The sequence below is a fragment of the Malania oleifera genome, chromosome 6 (assembly GCF_029873635.1).
Source record: "Malania oleifera isolate guangnan ecotype guangnan chromosome 6, ASM2987363v1, whole genome shotgun sequence".
NCBI lineage: Eukaryota > Viridiplantae > Streptophyta > Magnoliopsida > Santalales > Ximeniaceae > Malania > Malania oleifera.
Genome location: NC_080422.1, coordinates 26,874,647 through 26,894,056, shown reverse-complemented (window position 1 = coordinate 26,894,056; position 19,410 = coordinate 26,874,647). Strand labels below are relative to the sequence as shown.

The window sequence follows — 19,410 nt, the reverse complement described above, 5'->3', positions numbered from 1 at the left end:
TGTTCGGGAGAAACTTGTGTAGAAGCTCATTACTACTGTTTATGTGAAGTTTGATACATAGCTTGCTGATTTGTTTGCCAAAGCACTGGGGAGTGATGTTGTTAAATTTATTTGTAACAAGCTAGGAGCATATGACATTAATGCTCTAGCTTGAGGGGGAGTGTTAGAGGTTATTTATATCTTTCAGTATTATTATTATTAAGTGTGTTAATATGTTAATTAGTGAGAGTTAGTAGGTGTATTATTGTCATTAGAATGTATTTAATTTGTGTTATAAATAGAGGGAGAAACCTATCTTCAAGTTAGGTCCTTTATTTTAATCAAAATCTCAACATAAACTATAGTGGCCAAATCAAGTGTTATGTCAGAGTAAAGGAGAATGGCTCAACCTACACGTGAGCTGATTTGGTTGGAAAACAAGTGGAAGAACTGGGTTTTCCACATCCTTGGTCTATAGAGTTGATGTGTGATAATTAAGCTGCTCGTCATTGTCCCAAACCCAGTCGTCCATGCCGGACAAAACACATTGAAGTTGATTGCCACTTTGTTTGGGAGAAACTTGTTTGGAAGCTCATTGCAACCACTTATGTGAAGTTCGATGTGCAACTTGCTGATTTGTTTACCAAAGTTTTTGTTTTTGTTTTTTTTTTTTTTTTTTGGGGGGGGGGGGTGTGGTCTGTGTTTGTGTCAAATTCATATGTGACAAGCTAGGAGCATATGATATCTATGCTCCAGCTTGAAGGGGGAGTGCTAATGGTTATTTTAGTCTTAGCATTATTAGCGTGTTTGTGTTATGTTAATAAGCGAGAGTTAGTGAAGGGTATTATGGTCATTAGAATGTACTTTATATATATTATAAATACATATTATAAATATAGGGAGAGACCTATTGTTGTGTTAGGTCTTTTGTTCAATAGGGACATTATTTCCATGGTGCGGTGTGCATTATACATGGTAGAAAAATCCTAGATGCTGTGCTAGTAGTTGCTAATGAGGTGGCAGAGGATGTGAAGAGGAAGGGCAGAAAGGGGTCTCTTTAAAGTAGATTTTGAGAAAGCCTATGACAAGTCAACTAGGGCTTTTTAGATAAGGTGTTAGGTAAAGAAGGCTTTGGAGACTTGTGGAGAAAGTGGATTGAGGGGTGCCTTAGTTCGACCCATTTGTCTATTATTGTCAATGGCCAACCTAGAGAGTGGTTTTGGGCCTCCAAGGGTCTTTGACAAGTGGACCCACTCTCCCCATTCTTAATCACCCTAATTGTTGACACTAGGGTGTTTCTCCATGTTCATGGTAGTGGGGTAGTTGGAGGCTTGCATGTGGGGAGGGAGGAAGTGGAGATCTCATGCCTCTAGTTTGCTGATGCATGACACCCTATTCCTTGTGAACAAATTTGCAAAATTTTGAAAAGCCATTTTGTTGGTCAAAATGTTTGTAGATTTCGTGTTATAAAATTAATCTATCCAAAAAGGGGTAGCAAGCATCAATATGGGGTAGAGGATTCTTCAGGATTTCATATTGCTTCAGTTTGTGACTCCCTTGAGTCTATCCTATCTTTGCCTTCCTTTGGAAGGGAACCCAAAATTTGAAGCCTTTGGGGGCCATGTGCTAAAAAAGGTGGCTAGGAGATTGGAGAGTTGGAAAAGGCCATGTTTCCCTCTTAGGAGTCGAGCCACTCCCATTACTGCCTCATTCTTTGACATCCCTATTTAATAACCTCTACTTGTTTAGGATTCCCTTGATAGTAGCCAAATCTAGAGAGGTTGATTCATGATTTTCTTTGGTCGGGTTGTAGAGAGAGTAATAGAGATCATCTAGCTAGTTGGAAAGTGGTTACTAGACCTAAGTCTGAGGGGGGTCTAAGCATCAAGAATGTGGTACCCAAAGACATCTCCTTTATAGGCTAGTGGCTTTGGAAGTTTACTTCCTATGGCATAACGTGATTAAGAGCAAGCATGAGGTCAACTGGAACAGGTAAGAGGTGAGAGGCAATGGCATCATCTCTCATGTGTCTCAGGTTGCTTGTCAATTCTTTCCTCTTATCTAGTTCAAAGCATGTAACAAGAAAAAAGTTTGTTTCTAGGAAGATGTGTGGGTGGGGAATCTTCTTGGAGTTGGAGGTTCCTTGTTTATTTAAGCTTTCTTTCGTTGCTATATAACGCTCTCATTAGTTCCTTCATTTGTTTTGAGGGGGGTTCTTGACGTTTTTATTTTCTTTAGGAATCTCAAATGTAAGAGAAGATGATGAGCTCATTATCCTTCTTTCTTTGTTGGACCATTGTGTTCCTTCCATTTATGAGGACATGAGTGTGGGGGAGGGTGATTCGTTGAGTATATTCACTTCTAAATCCTTTCTCCCCTCGACTTTTAAAACCCCCCTCCCCTAACTTTTTCCCTTGGAACCATATTCTTTGGAGGGCTAAGGTGCCTGGGATGATTTGGGCTTTTGTTTGGATTGTGATTCTAGAAAGGATGAACATGCATGATTTGCTTCAGAGGATAAGGCTGCATAAAGCTCTCAATCTTGATGTGTGCTCCATGTGTTTTGAAAGCAATGAAATGAATGCCCATCTTTTCGTGCGTTGCAGCTTGGCATTGGATCTTTGGAATGCCTTTTTTTTTTTTTTTTAAAAAAAAAAATTGAGGGAAGAGTGGGTGGCTCCAGGAAAGGTGCAAAACTTTTTATTGGTTAACTTCAGGGGTTTTAGAAAGAATAAAATTGCTAGACTTGTTGGCGTGCATCTGTTCTCCCCATCTTTTGACCCTGTGGATTGAGAGGAATACTAAGACTTTTAAAGGTCACTCAACCTGCTCACGACTATTATGGGATGGAGTGAATTTCCTTGCTTCCTTTTGGGTGCACTCTTTTATTTTTTGGGGATTACTGTGATCCGACCTCATGACATGGAGAGCAGCACTCTTGTAATTGATATTCATTTTGTTTTTTTCTGTTCTTTCAGTGTATTATAGTTTTTATGTAATTTTGTTCTTTGGGGATGACTCCTTGTCCTCTATCACGCGCTCTGTTTCTTGGCTTTGATTATAGTCTTATTTGATCCAAAAACAAGAAAAGGCTAAGCAGCAATTTGACTTATCAGCAACTTGAGATGGGGTAGAAACATAAGAAGATTAATGATGGAAAAAAAAAATAGCTTTAGAATAAAAGCTAACCTCCAACAACTGAACTAATCCCAAAACCTGCAAATTTTATTTTATTTTATTTTTTGACTACTTGTAGCGTAACAGAAAAAAACAGAAAGTTCTGGGGTACATCGAAAAAGGTTGGGAGCTTCTTTCACTGCAAGTGCTGGGGATACTCCATTTTCCTTCAAGTCCTTTTGGATGCTTAAGTAGTTATTGAGAACCAAAGTTCAAATGAAAGCCTGGATCTTAAAAGGGACTTTTGCTTCCCACACTGCTCTATCCAAATGGAAAAGGCTAGAATTTGGGGATTTTGTGAGATGAGTGAGAAATGGATTTAAAGAGAGGGACCATGAATAATCCCTAATCCAAAGTCTAGCATCCCCCCTCGTAGTAGGAATATAAGAATCCAAATTTCCTAGCAAGCTAGTGAGCTCGTCAACTCTCTTTCATTGAGACTCCTAAATAAAGGTTCCAAGATTAGAGCTCCTCTTTGAAAAATAGAAAGCTGAAATTGGTGCATTGTGAATGGGAGAAAGTTTGAACAAATGAGGCTCCAACGTTTCCAACAAAATCTCACCCACCAAAATATCCTCCTAGAAACGAACTTTGGCACTATTACACACTTTAAGAGGAATGAGAGGAAAGAAATGACAAGCTACCTAGGGCCCATCACCCAAAGGTCCGCATGGGTAACATTGCCATTACCCTGGTATGAGATGTCTCACCAATCCCTATGAGTTCCATACTTGCTCTTAATGACCCGATGCTGTAAGGAGTTAAGATTCTAAGGGGAACTCCCCTAACCGTTTACCTGTTGAAGGGATGTTCTTAGAAACCGCATTTCCAAGCCTGAATCCCACCTTCGATTTTTTAAATAAAGAAAAAAATAAATTATACACCAAATAATACCTTTATCGGCTACGCTCAGCTATATATCAGCTGTTTAGTATAGTTTTTACAAAATTAAATTTGGTTAGTAAATCACAAGATGAGAATTTTTTTTCAATCTAAATTACATCATGAAAAAAAATTGGTAGTCAAAATTTTCTCCAAAGTTATAACAAAGATACCTTTATAATTATTAGTTCTATCCTAGAAGTCATGTTACATACATATATTTTTAAATTGCTTTTAGTTCAAAGCTGCCACAAACAATCACATACCAAACCCTGAACTAGTTCTTGGAAATTTATGGCTCATTGAGTTCGGCAGAATAGCTATTCATTAGAATAAGACTGGACATAGTTTAAATTTTGGGAATCAAAGGAATAGTAATTTCTTGCATATTTCTAATTATTTCATTTAGCATGTAATAAGAAAGGAATAGACATCCCCATGACGAAATTTGGGAATAGTTATTCCTTGTCTATTCCTTATTATGGACTCATAAAATATTTTACATTATTATTTGCTTGATAGTAATAACATAAATTCTTGTATAACTAATAGGAACTAACCTACTAAAACTAATCTATTCCCAGGAATAGGCATTCTGCGAACCAAACGTAACCTTAAATAAATTTACAACTTACTTCATTGAGGAGTACATCTTATGAAAACTAAAGACGTGATCAGGAAAGAGAGATTGTGAATAAGATAAACTTACCCTACTTGAACGAAGCAAAATGCTTGCATAATTAGGGTTTGAAGAGGATAATGAGTGTATAAGTGTGAGTAAAGATAAATTATCATCATCATCATCATCATCATCATTATTGTTATAGGTCATTTGTGGAGTGAGGATTATATTGTTTGGTTAATTTTATTTTTGTGATGATCTCTAACATGAAACTGTGTCCTACTTTATCATTGAAATCATGATGGATGTATTCCTAATGGGCTAATTTGGTGATTTTAATTTATTTCTTCTTCAAATGTCTTCTCCTTGTTAAAAGCATAGGTAATAATTTGAAATGGCTGTGTGCATTCATATATGCAAAACTAATAAGTGTTATGTTAATGATAAAGTATTTCCTTGTGAGTACGATATAATGTTGCCTACAAAGTGAAATGAACAGGAATAGGCATTGTGATGCTGCATGCTCTACAATTCGCTATGCTATGATGCTTGTATGCATGCAGAATTGAAAAAGATGTAATGGCATTTGTATATTTAAGAGAAGATGTTATGTTTCTAAACTTAAAGATATTTTCCTTGGTAAGAAGCAAGGATTCAAAGACAGTTATAACATGACAATACTCCATTTTAACTGATAATAGTGTATGTCATATGAAAAGTATTTAGTTGAAATTTTGAATCTTTAGATTTAAGGTTTTGGGATGAAGGTGTAATGTGTATTGGAATGTTTATAAGAATTTGTACTTTTCTTGGTAGTAGTGTTTTCTGGACACCATACCCTGACCTCTGTGTGGCAGTTATATTGATTGGAAATAAGTGTTCAGTTTACGATGCAATTTTTTGTCACATGTTAAACTTTCTCTGTTAATATTTTCAGCATTAAGTGGTTTTCATTTTGCAGCATTGTGTTGCGGGCATTGGAAATTGGATTGCAGATGAAGTACTATACCAAGTCAGTATATTTTATCTTTTCTGACTTCCATATCTTATTTAAGGGTTGAAATTGATGTTTGTTTAGAGCTCGTCAGAAAATTCTTAAAAAATTCATTCAGGAGTTCAACAATGATTTTCCTTGCATTTTCCCTCTAATTTGATTTTGGAAAACATTCAGATGATCTTTGGTAGATGCTCATCAAGATCTCTATGCATATTTCTTTTCTATTCTCCTTCATTTGTGTAACTTGGAGAAAGATGAGTGATGCTCTGTTAGTTTCAGTATGCCCTTTGGTAATTTTTAAGTTTTTCTCATAAGAAAATTGAGTTGAAGGTTTAAGGGAAATTTTTTTGAATTTGGAGTTTTGGTGATTTGACACTCAATTGAATGGAAAGTTTAATAATAAAAATTCAATGTGCTTTTGATGTATTTAGTTATTGATGTATATATATTTTCTCTCCATCATGTGAGGGCATTGAAACTTATGAGATGGAGGCATTACATGTATCAAAGTAACAGTTGAAGAGGAATGATTTCTCATCATTATCCATAGTACCATAAAAAACAACGTTGTGTCAGTTCAGTTTGGGGGAACACTAATTTGTGGGTATATAGTTTCATCCAACAACCAACTTGCAGTCATATATTATTTAAGTTGTAAAAAAACCTATGTTTCTAGTAATCATTCTGTGAATTTTGTTGTTCTCTTTGGAGTACCCCCAACCATTAAGGGAAGGGTTCAACAAACAGGAAGACATGCTCTAGGGGAAGGAAAAAGGTTTTGCTAAAAAATGAGATGGTAATGAGCTCAAGAGCTTATTTAGAATCAAAATACAGCAATATAAATTATATATAAAAAACTGATTGAATTGAAGGCTTTCAGGTTATGGGCTCTTTGGTGAAAGGGGAATAAAACACTAATCTTACCATTTGGTTGCAAGTGCATGATTTTTTAGATGTATGCATGTGTCTGGTTATGTTAATGTCCACCAGATTCTAAAGCCTGTTAATCTGTTATGCCAAATAGTACAAGCACTGGAAACAAAGTTGATTATTTGGCTAAGTTGGCGTGCTTGGATCAGGAGAGTGGGGGTGTTTGGGGATGAACTATGGAAATATTGGGAAGATAACTTAATTTTCAGATTCTTAGCTGCTACAGAATTTGGTTATATTAGGTTTGGGGATAAGGTTCAGGAAATCCTTTGATTTGAGGCTGGATAAGGTAGGGAAGGTCAGAGCTTTGTTCATTCTTGAGAAGAACCGAAAGTGCAATTGGTGGGTTTGTCTCTTGTTGGGAGCTGCCTTGTGGTTTTCACAGGGATTCTCGGCTCTTGCTGGTAAGGTGGGCAAGGGATTTCAAAGGCTTAGGGTTGGTCATGTCAATTATTGGATGGGGATTCATGTAACTAGGGCAGGGAATTTTATGGAATTAAGACATGGATGGGGGGTAAGAAGTACTCCATTTTTGTTCCTGAGGGGCTGAAGGGGAAAGGGTGGTCTCGATTGAGGAAGCCTTCAATACTTTGGAGAGTTCATGTCAGTCAGGCTTGAACAGAGCAGATAGTAAGAAGTCCTAAGGAAGCAGCTCTTGATATCAGGTCATTACTGGAAGTGTAGGTGATGGTGAAGGTCATTCGATCTCTACGAATTTGCAGGAAAGGGTTTGTGCTCGCTGTGGGGGAAGGTCACTTGAGGTAGAGTCTCAAGCACAATCGATGGAGTTGAGGGCGATGGTGTTGGCTGAGCAGTCAGGGTTTCTCATGTGGACAACAGGAAGACAATGGCAGGGGCAGGGCTGAGCCTGGCCTATTGTCTATTGCAATTGATTTGGGCCGGCTTTCTGAAAATAATAAGAGTCTATGAAACTCTTTTGATGGGCTTTTTGGTCAAGAAGGTCCAAAAGCAGGCTTTTGATTTAAAAATAGGCTTGGGCAGTGAGAAGCAGACGGGCCACTCATCTGGAAAAGCCCAAGAAGAGCAGATGGGGCATTTGTCTGGGAAAGTCTGAGAGTCTCTACAGGCCCCTGAAGATAAAGGAATTTCTTTGCCTACAATTTGGGATGATGCGGGGGCTCATCGTCCTTCTGAGCAGCAACATGTCAAACGGCGTCCTTCCTCGAATGAAATACAAGGTGTTCCGGCTTTGTGCTCTTCTTCAAATAAGAGCTTAGATGGTCATGTGAGGGAAGTTTTGATACCAGTAAAATGCTGAAGCCAGAAGGAGGAGAAAGACCTGAGAAGTTTGATGTTTCTCCTTGGCTGGATGAAAATGGCATTATGGGGGACCTTAAGGAATGTTGGGGGGAGTCTGGCTCAAAGAAATATTATTTCTTGTGAGTTCGACAATTAGGATTTCATCTCTGATTTGGTGGGAAATCAAGCTGGAAAGGGAGTCTATTCAGAAAATACAAGGAGTGATAAGGTGTATGCTCGTCGAACGAATATACAGATGGGTCTTGAAGGGAGGAAGTTTAATGAAGAAAAGCGAGAATTATCTAGTGAGAAAATACATAAAATTATAAATAGGGACTCCAAAGGTGTTTTAAGCATAGTGGAAGAGCCAATAATTGTAAGGGCTAAGTTGAGGAAAGAAAGTAAGAGATAGGGAGCTGTGTCGGATGATGATATCAAAGGGTGTAGTGAGTTTGAATGTGAAAAAGGTCTACTTTGGACCATATTCGGGATCAATGTGAATATTTCTCTGATTCTTCTGTTGATTGTCTCAGGGATCTATCTTACGTGCCACCTCCTCCTTTATATGGTTTAGAAGGTATTAATCTGTTTGAAGATGAGGTTCAAAGAGTTGATAAAAAGGTGGATGGTATTCTGCCTACCACTGTTCAAGATGAAGTTCTTGGGAAGGACATAGATACTCAGAGGCTGTGGATAACTTGGGCCTGTGGTTATTAAATCAAGGAGGTAATGAAGTCAGGCTTGATGGTGACAAATCCCAGGAGAAGAAGGGTCAGAGAGAATTAGATAATTTGAAGTGTTCGGTGAACTATGGTAGGAAGGGTTTGAAGAGGGGATTTCATTGATATTTTAATTTTTGTTGACTGAGATAGTAGGGTGGATGGCAATCAGTAGTCACTCAACTTAATTGTTGATTATGATTTGTAATTCAAAAAATTACCTATACCTAATGTCCTTACCATAGTATTTGGTAGGGGAAATCTTTTTCATGTCTAAAGAAATGGGTCAAATGTAAACATCGCCAAGTATATGCCAAACCACCCATTTAAACATTTAAGGGTTTTTGTTTCTATATTTGGATAATTGTTTATTTTTTCAAGTTACTTGCTTTTAGGCGAAAATTCATCCACTGCAAATTGCTGCCAGCCTGTCCCAGGAAAACTGCATAGCGTTACACAAGAGCATCAAAGAGGTAGGCAATTGTGTTTCTGTCAGGCCTGTCTACTTGCAAGTTTAGAAATTTATTTTGTGAGGCACATTCTTTATAGTTAGTTTGTAAGATATTTGTAGGTTATTTGCTATGCGGTTGAAGTTGATGCTGACTGTAGCTACTTTCCTCTTGAATGGTTGTTTCATTTCCGGTGGGGAAAAAAGCCTGGACAAGTTAATGGTAAGACATTATTAATTTGTGTGATCATTTTTGACAAGAGAAATTGGTTTTACAGGTTATTGAAAAATCAATTGAAGTTGGGGCCGATAGTAGTCAGTATCCTAGTAATTGGATTTTCCATTCCCGGGAAAAGAAGCCTGGCAAGGCTTTTGTCGATGGTCTGGCTCCTTCCTTTATGTGATAACAGTTTTGGGTTTTATCTCTTTCAAATTAATATTACCTGTCAACTTCCAAAATTTGAGACTACTGCATTAGGCATGGCAGCATCGTGCATTTTTTCATGCCCATCAATGTGATATTCTATCATTTTAATGTTTAATTAGATACCAATGACTCCTCTTTGATGACAATGAACCTAGGAAAGTTGCATGGTGTCTAGCAGATTGTTGCTTACGCCTAGATGTTTCCTTTTTCAAACTAGGAAAAATCTTCTCACTGTTGTGATGCTTTCATTTTTGAGGCCATTTAACTAGGCATCCATTCAGTAATATTTCTTTTAGCCTTTTCCATGTATTTGGAAGCCTTTTCATCTACTCTTTGCCAACATAACTTTTTTAGTTATTATTATTTTTTTTCCCTTGTATATGTTCTATTGTTTTGAATGGTCCTGCAGTGGATCCCTGTGTGCCAGTTTGATGATGTCCTGTAACTAATGTGAACTGGAGGCATGCAAAGCTTGTCAATACTATTAGCCATCTCTTCTTTGTTATGAACACTTAATATCAGCTTCCAAGCCGCGTCCCCCTCCCCCTGTCCCTCGCCATCCCCCTCCGACTCCCCCTTTCTGCTGGGGAAAACAGCCAAAAAAATAAATAAATAAACAAACTGGAAAGGCTGCAAATTTATGCCCTAACATTTGTCAAAAAGAGAGCAACTTGTTTTCCCTTCCTACTTTTACCAGCAATTGCATTCCTTAAGTCTCTCTCTCTCTCTCTCTCTCTCTCTCTCGTGTGCGCATGTGCACATGCACACCCCCTCATACCTGTATAAACTCACTCATGCATTTGTCTTTCATATGTTCCACTTTCTATTGCCAGACTTTGTGCACACTTAGACCATGTATTTCACACATGCTTGCAAGCGTTTTTGTGTGTGAATTTTTTTTTTTGAATGTGCTGCCAGTTGCTCCGCATAAAAACAATGACAAACTTTAATGTTATTTGCAGGAAAGAAGATTGAATTTATCAGTGCTCGTGGCAGGGTAGCTCTCTAAAAATGGCTTCTATATTTTCCTCATTGATCTGCTTGCTTCTATTATGGCGTTTTCTTTGTTTGTAGACCACAGCGTATGTACCAGAGTTACAAAAGCTAAGTGGAACACAAGCTGCAAAATCATCTGGTAAATCGAGAAAACAGGCTTCTAAGAAAGACAAAGATGTGGAAGGGGAGGATGCTGTTGATGAACCTGGAGATGAGGAAGAAGAAATTACAGCAGGAGCCAAATCGAAGAAAAGGCAAAATACAACTAGAGGCAAGGGAAAGAAACCTCCTGCAAAAAGAAAGGCCAAGGATGGCGACGCTGGTGATGAGGATGACGATGTTGATGACAATGACAATGATCAAAAGAAGATAAGCAAGGTGAAAAATGCAACTAGAGGTGGAGGTAGGAAACCTCCTCCAAAGAAATCTAAAGGTAGAGACAATGATGAGGATGATGGCGATGATGATGGCAACAGTGATGATCAAAAGGAGACAACAAGGAAGGTGGCTAAAATGAAAGAGAGTAAGATGGAAAAAACATCCAGGAAAAATGTGGAAACCAGTCAAGCAGCAAGGCGGGTCAAGAGGAAGAAGTAGGCTTTGTAATACTGCACCTTAACTCTTCATCCAAATCCCGGAAGGAGAGAATATCGCAAGTTTTCCGCTGGTGTAGCCATGTTACATCCTCTCTTTTTGTTGTGGAATTCAACAGAGCGAATCCCAGTTTTGTCATTGGCTGTCTTTTTTCCTGTTCCAGTGGTCAAGCATGATTTGTAGCAGTATTTGTGCAACTGACTGGAAGCACCCCTCTTAAGTACTTTTGAGGATCATCTTTAAAGATGCTATGCTAATGGTATTCCTGAAGTCCTTTATTATCATTTCCAAGTATTAAAACGCCTTACCCACCAGCCCACTTGTTCTAATTGGCCTACCTCTTTTGGCATAGTAACAATGGTTTGAAGGGGAAAACAGTCCCCAACTGTTAGTAAAAGAGAATGAATAAAACAAGAAAGGGTAGGGATCCAGAATGTGATTTTATATGCTCGACTACAAATTTGAGTTAGAATAATATATATTGGAACCTAGGGAGAGGTTTTCTCATTTTCCATTCATTGTAAATATCATTCTTTTTATTATTCTATTTGTTCTGGTATAAAAATAATATTAATATTTTGGGGAAAAATGATTTTATATTCTCCTGACATCAGAACAAAATCAATTTCAAATAAACAATTTTCAAATTGTGTCTATGCACAAATCTGCAAAATTTTAAATTTCAGTCTAAAATTTTACGCTCAGTTGCGGCATCAAAGATACTCACTCCTACTTCACCAAGGAGCTCCCCGTCTGAAAAGCTTTGAACTAAAATTTTAAGTTAAAATAAAAGCAGTTACGATTTGTGATGTGAAATGAGTTCTCTTGTTGAGCATCTAATGTTCAACAAATCTTTAGAGCCTAAATCGAATAAAATAAAATAAAATAAAATATTGCTGCCCAAAACCATCGTTCTTTAGTTGCGACCTTTGTTCTTACTCTTGAGCCTTATCTTTATTCTTTGTTAACATAGTCAAATGGACCACTTACAGTAAGTGCTTATTGCACTTATCACTTGGATAACTTTTGATTCACTATTGAAATCAAAATTTACTGAAATTAGAAATGGTATGTCAGATTCTTTTTGGTTCTACATACAATTGAAATCAAAATTGTATTATAGTGTTTGGCATATATAGTATAGGAATCGGAAATGAGTTTGGTTAATTAATATAATATAAAATAATAATATTATAAATATAATTATTATATAATATTATTTTATTAAGCTATATGATAAATAATTTTTTACAGCAAAGTAATTTTGATAATCATGTACTTAATCTGCATATTATATTTTATCATATTATTATTATTATTATTATTATTATTATTATTATTATTTTATTTTAAATATGTTATTAATATTATATTTTATAAGTATTATATTTTAATATATAATTTGTTAAATGTAAATAAAAATCTCATATATTATAACAGTATAATATGTTTTATTATTTAATAAAACAACCACCATAACATTATATTTTATTATATAATAGTATTTTATTCTTTTATATATTAATAATATTAATTTTTTCTTATTACAAGGTTCTACGTAATAATATAATAAATAAATAATCATACCACAATTACATCATAGTCCTTAATAATTTAAATACTACTTTATTACTTTTTATGTATTATAATATTATTATATATAATGTAAATATTAAAAATAATGATTAAAATGTTTTATATATTACATATTTATATTTAATGATGTCATAAGATTAATATTATTTTTTAAATTTACACAACACATATTATATTCTATTAATATTATTTTTTATATTTATATAATATATATTTTATGATTACATTATAATATAAATACATATATATATATATATATAATATGTGCGAATTTTATTATTATATATTTAAAATTGATGATAATAATAAATATTTTATTTCATTTTATTTTGTTTTTAATATTATAAAAATAATATAATAAATCAATGTTCATATTATAAATATATTGTAATATTTTAACAACTAATATTGTTCTATTAATTTTTATATATGATAAAAAATATTAATAATGATGGTTTAATATTTATATTAAAATATATAATAATATATTTTAAATATCAATAATGATATCATAATATTAGTATTATTTTTTAAATTTATGTAATATATATTATATTGTATTATAATAATTATCATATTATAATAAATGCTATAATTTTTAGAATTAGGATTTAATCCTACAGTAATAGTCAAGAATCGAAATGTAAGTAAAAGAGGAATCATATGTTAGGATTGGTGTCATCCTGAGAAGGAGGGGGGGGGGGGGATGAATTGGAAATTTAAAAATTTAACGACTATTTAGCTCATTCCCAATCAATATCAAAGCAAAAATTTAAAGCATGTACAATAATCACAATGATATAAATATAAACATGCACGTGCGAAAATATAAGGAGTGTAGGGATAGAGAGAATGACACTGTGATTTACAAGGTTCAACTATACCCGCTTACATCCTTACCTCAAGACAACCACTTGAGGATTTCCACTATCTTGCTCCCTTAAACTAGGGTGAAGCTATGACCACAATCCCTCCTTATAGGCGGAGACATCTCTCCAAGTGATATACCATCGCTTGGTACGGTTTAAACCCGTAATCCCTCCTTGTAGGCGGAGATACCTCTTCAAGTGATATACTCTCGCTTGGTACGGTTCAAAACCCGAACCACAAAGAAATGAATGGAAATAAATGTTTGTGTACATGAATGATCCTTCAAGAGCTTATTAGTACAATGAAAAATATTTTCTAATGCACTCTCAAATGATTTGAAGATGAACCTCAATAGAGTATGGAAATGATTTTCTTAGAAGGACTGTTGAAATATCAAAAGTAAGATAGCTTTGATGTATAAATGTGAGTGAAAAATATGCTCAAAGCTTCTAAGAATACTTTAGGTTCTGTGGTTTATAATAATCACACACACATCACATGCATGATCTAATACGTAAGCTCAAACCAAACATAACTGAAACAGGACCTAGAAATGACCTTAGGACACTCATTCACTCACTTGTATGTGTTAGTCACTTGAATAGGGTGTTTGTTGGATGAAATATGACCGAAATGCACAAAATGTACACACTTGGTTGATAGGCACCTCACGTTCATTTTGCCCCTGGTCGACCGAACCTGGACTGGGTCAACTGGTTGACCATAACCCGATCGACTGAACTCCTGTAGTTCATTTGGTCCGGTCGACCAAACACCCCAGGGGTCAACTTTATTGACCTCTTGGTCGAACGAACACTTTTTGAATACCACCAACTTGGTCGACTGAGTTCTCACGTGTGGGAACTCAACGGTCTGGTCGACCAACAGGCTCAGTTCAAATTAACCTTGGTCGACCGAACCTCGCAAGAATTGAAAAATTGCTTTCGGACTTATATGTCTGATCGATTAAGACCACAGTACATTTCACGCCCGGTAAACCAAACCACAAGAACTTGGGTCGAACGAACTTGTCCTGGTTGACCGGTGCTCTTGGGTTGGACCTATTTTTTACCGCGGTTAACTCACTAAAATAGGCTTAAAATAATTAAATAATATTAAATATTTTCTAATTATTCCAACCATGTCCTTAACGGTTATAATTCAAAGGAAAATTATGTCCCTATGAAAACTGAGGTGCAACTAGGGTTCCTAATACTGAGGATGAATATGATGATGATGATATGAAAGCTGTTAGTCTAAATGCCACTGCTATGAATATTTTGTACTGTAGTCTTGATGTAAATGAATTTAATAGAATTACGACTTGTTCAACTGCAAAAGAAATATAGGATAAGTTAGAGGTCACATATGAGGGTACTAAAGATGTGAAAGATAGTAGGATAGATATGTTGACCAGTGAGTATGAGGCCCTTAGGATGAATGTAGGTGAGTCTATTCAGAGCATGAACACTAGATTCACACACATCATAAACTCACCGCATGCATTAGGAAAGACCTATCCCACATATGAGATGATTAGGAAAATCCTTAGAAGCTTACCTCTTATTTGGGAAGCCACGGCTACGACCATTGTTGAGGGTAGAGACCTTAAGTTCATGACTCTAGATGAATTGATAGGCTCTCTAATCACATATGAATTAACCATAAATGAGAGACTTAATGAGCATAATAGGGCTAAGAAAGTGACTGCATTAAAAACCTCTACTAACTCATCTAGTGAATGCAGTGAATCTCACACTGATGATGATATGACTTTGCTAACCAGAAAATTTAGCAGTTTCTTCAGGAAAAACAGAAAGCCATATAAAAGGTACAGGGAGTCTACAATCGAGAAGAGAGAGTCTAGTAAAAGAAAAGAAAAATAAAATGTTCCCACGTGTTATAACTGCAACAAGATCGAGCACATCAAACCAAACTGCCCACTGCTGAAAAAGGAGGCTAAGAAAAAGAAGAAAGCCATGAAAGCTAGGACATCGTGGGATAAACTAAGCAGCAGTGACTCAGAATCAGACCACAGCGACTCAGAGGTCGCTAATCTGTGCTTGATGGCACACGATGATGAGGTATCGTCTTCTAGCTCATTATCTTCTTACTATTCATCCAATGATTGTGATTCTAATTGCGTGCGTACGTTTAGAGGTTACAATTTGAATATATTCGTGTATCTAAATTGTTGAGTAAGATGACCAAAGAAAATAATGATTTGAAAAAGAAATGAGAAAATTGGTCAAAATTGTTTGATATTGCAAAAACCTCTTATGCTTCCATTTTAAAAGAAAAAAAATGTTACTATTGTTGAGCTTGAGAGGAAATTGGAAGATAGCTCCAAAATCATTTTTAAATTTACTAAGGGCAAACTCAATTTTGAAAAACTACTTGGTACCCAAAGAAACTCCTTAAGTAAAGAGGGTCTTGGTTTTAATGGTTTGAAAATGTTAGACGACCTAATATTTACTTAGGACATTTTACATGTGTCAAAGTCTCATGTTCCTCCTAAAGATCCTATGTGTAGAATAAAATGTTTTAAATGTAAACAAATTGGTCATATTCAATTTGATTGTCCACTTAGGAATAAGCGTGCTAGAATTGGGAAAGTATGGGTAGTTAAAGGTGATCCTACTACTAACCCCCGTGGACCCAACAAAATTTGGGGACAAGCATCAGTTACTTAGTTTATCTTGTAGGTATGCCTAAGATTATCCTCCTCCAAGGATAGGTGGTACTTGGATAGCTGGTGCTCACAACACATGACCAGCGACAAGGGAAAATTCACTACAATCATTCCCAAGGATGGAGGTTATGTGACAATGTAAAAGGACGCATCATCAGGGTAGGTAAGATTGGTAAGGATTCCTCTCTTACTATTGACAATGTTTTATTGGTTGATAGACTGAAACATAATTTATTAAGTATAAGTCAAATGTGTGACATAGGATATAAAGTATCTTTAGAAAATGATAAATGCATAGTAGAAAATAAATCAGATCGCAAAGTGCTTTTTACTGCCGATCGCCATGAAAATGTTTATACTACTTCTCTTGATGACTTAGCTTCACAACAAGTAACATGCTTTTCTGCAATAAATGAAACTAGTTGGTTATGACATAGGCGCTTAGGACACGCTAGCATGGATTTACTGTCAAAACTTGTTAGAAAAGAATTAGTGAAAGGCTTGCCTAAAATGTCATTTGTAAAAAATAAAATCTGTGATGCATGTCAAATGTTTTAAGAAAAGGAAATTCATATCTACTACTAGGCCACTTGAGATGCTACATTTAGATTTATTTGGTCCTAATTCTGGGCAAAGTCTTGGTGGTAAATCATATGCTTTTGTAATTGTAGATGACTTTTCTAAATTCACATGAGTGTTGTTTCTTGCACATAAAAATGAATCATGTGAACAGTTTACCAAACTTAGTAGAAGAATTCAGAATGAAAAGGGATATAAGATAACTCAAATAAGAAGTGACAGAGGCACGAAATTAAAAAAAATGAGGGCATAGAAAATTATTGTGACTTAGAGGGCATATCACATAAGTTCTCTGCACCTAGGACACCTCAACAAAACGGTGTGGTAGAAAGAAAGAATAGGTCACTACAAGAGATGGGTAGAACTATGCTGAATGAACATAACTTATCTAAATACTTTTAGGCTGAGGCCATAAATACTGCATGCTATATTATGAATATGGTGTTGATTAGACTATTAATTAATAAAACATCTTATGAATTGTGGAACAACCATAAACCTAATATGTCCTATTTTCATGTGTTTGGCTGTAAATGCTTTGTGCTTAGGGATAATGAACACTTAGGAAAATTTGACTCTAAATCTGACGAAGGTATTTTCCTAGGTTATGCACTTAATAGTAAAGCATATAGGGTTTTTAACCAAAGAACATTGACTGTCATTGAATCTATTCATGTTGTGTTTGATGAATCTAATCCATTTTCTAAGAAAAAGGATGAAGATGACATTGATATTAGAAAATGCTTAGATAAATTATTTATTGAAAACAATGCAAATGAAAACCCATAAGTAAATGAAAAATCATCTAAAGATAATGAAAATCAGGAGTTGCCTAGAGATTGGAAATTCATTAGAAATCATCCTATAGATCAAATCATAGGTGAATCATCCCGTGGTGTAGCCACAAGATCTTCCTTGAAAAATCTAGTGAATCATTCTGCTTTCTTATCTCAAGAAGAACCTAAAAATATTAAAGAAGCCATAGAAGATGTGTCTTGGGTGATGTCCATGCAAAAAGAACTCAATCGATTTGAAAGAAGTAAAGTGTGGACGCTAGTTCCTAGGCCTAGTGATCATACCATTGTTGGAACTAAATGGGTATATAGAAATAAGAAAGATGAGAATGGGGTAGTAAATAGGAATAAGGTTAGACTAGTTGCCCAGGGGTATAATCAGGAGGAGGGGATTGACTTTAATGAAACATATGCTCTTGTTGTTAGATTAGAAGCCATTCGTATGCTACTTGTTTATGCAGCTTTTAAAAATTTTAAATTATTTCAAATGGATGTTAAAAGCACTTCTCTAAATGGCTATATAAATGAAGAAGTATATGTAGAACAACCACTCGGTCTTGAAATAGGACCGAAATGACCTTAGGACACTCACTCACTCACTTGTATGTGTTAGTCACTTGAATAGGGTGTTTGTTGGATGAAACATGAACGAAATGCACAAAATGTGCACACTCGGTCAACCGGCACCTCACGTTCATTTTTCCCCCACTCAACTGAACACTGGGTTAACTGGTTGAACACAGCCCGGTCGACCGAACTCCTGCAGTTTATTTGGCCCCGGTCGACCGAACACCTCAGGGGTCAACTTTATTAACCTCCTGGTCGACCGAGCACTTTTTGAATACCACCAACCTGGTCGACCGAGTTCCCACGTGTGGGAGCTCAACGGTCTAGTTGACCAACAGGCTCAGTTCAAATTAACCCTGGTCGACCAAACCTCGCAAGAATTGAAAATTTGCCTTCGAACTTATATGTCCGGTCGACTGAGACGAAAGTACATTTCACGCCCGGTCAATCGAACCCCAAGAACTTGGGTCGACTGCACTTGTCCTGGTCGACCGGTGGTCTCGGGTTGGACCTATTTTTTTACCGCGGTTAACTCACTAAAACAGGGTTAAAATAATTAAATAATATTAAATATTTTCTAATTATTCCAACCATGTCCTTAACGGTTATAATTCAAGGGAAGTCTATATATACCCCTTCATTTGGAATGATTAGGAACTGGATTAGCAAACTTGATTAAAAATTCTCTCTCAAATTTCAAAATTCCTACTATTCATTTCTAAGCTCCATTCACTCATACTTACCTTCTACTATTGCCAAAATCTTTCGTAAGTTTGTTTTGAGTGATTGTTTGCTCTCATTTGGTTTGTGATTGATTGATACAAATATTTTCTTGAGATCCAAACCTAAGTATTCTTAGGGGACTTTGTTAATAAGTCTTTCCTAAGAAGACTTCTATTAAACTTCTGAGTATTGCATATTCATTGCAATATCTTGTGAAGTTTGTATTTATTTTTGGATTGTAAAATTTTTTCAAAACATTTTCAAAAATCTTGTGTGATTTATCTTGACATACGATTGAAAAGATATTTGTTTATGTGATAAAAATCTTTGTTGCAATATTCATTGATCTATATATCATTTGTTGAATACAAAGATCAAACTTCTTTTGCAAACCAAGCATATACATTACTTGAGCTTTATACGATTGAGATAACCTGTTTGTTGAAATATTTAAGATTTGATTGATATCTTTGTTTGAGCACGTTGATTGAACATCTTGTGATACAAAGAGTATATTGCTTGCACTCTCATGCACTGATTACATCGATTGCAAATATA

The 19,410-nt window shown here is 35.6% G+C and overlaps 1 protein-coding gene across 4 annotated transcripts in view; it reads left to right on the top strand.

The window, feature by feature from the left end:
- LOC131157557 (formamidopyrimidine-DNA glycosylase) overlaps nucleotides 1-11,315 on the top strand; it is a 35,818-nt gene extending 24,503 nt beyond the window's left edge. For 2 of the 4 annotated variants that reach the window (XM_058111798.1, XM_058111800.1), the window contains 5 exons: nucleotides 5,622-5,672; nucleotides 8,962-9,039; nucleotides 9,293-9,395; nucleotides 10,404-10,438; nucleotides 10,516-11,315. In XM_058111798.1, the coding sequence (XP_057967781.1) occupies nucleotides 5,622-5,672; nucleotides 8,962-9,039; nucleotides 9,293-9,395; nucleotides 10,404-10,438; nucleotides 10,516-11,034 (786 nt within the window). In that variant the 3' untranslated portion in view covers nucleotides 11,035-11,315. Of the gene's footprint in view, nucleotides 1-5,621; nucleotides 5,673-8,961; nucleotides 9,040-9,137; nucleotides 9,238-9,292; nucleotides 9,396-10,403; nucleotides 10,439-10,515 lie in introns of all 4 variants that reach the window. The other 2 variants (XM_058111802.1, XM_058111799.1) reach the window with 2 other exon arrangements.
- Nucleotides 11,316-19,410: the final 8,095 nt, after the last annotated feature.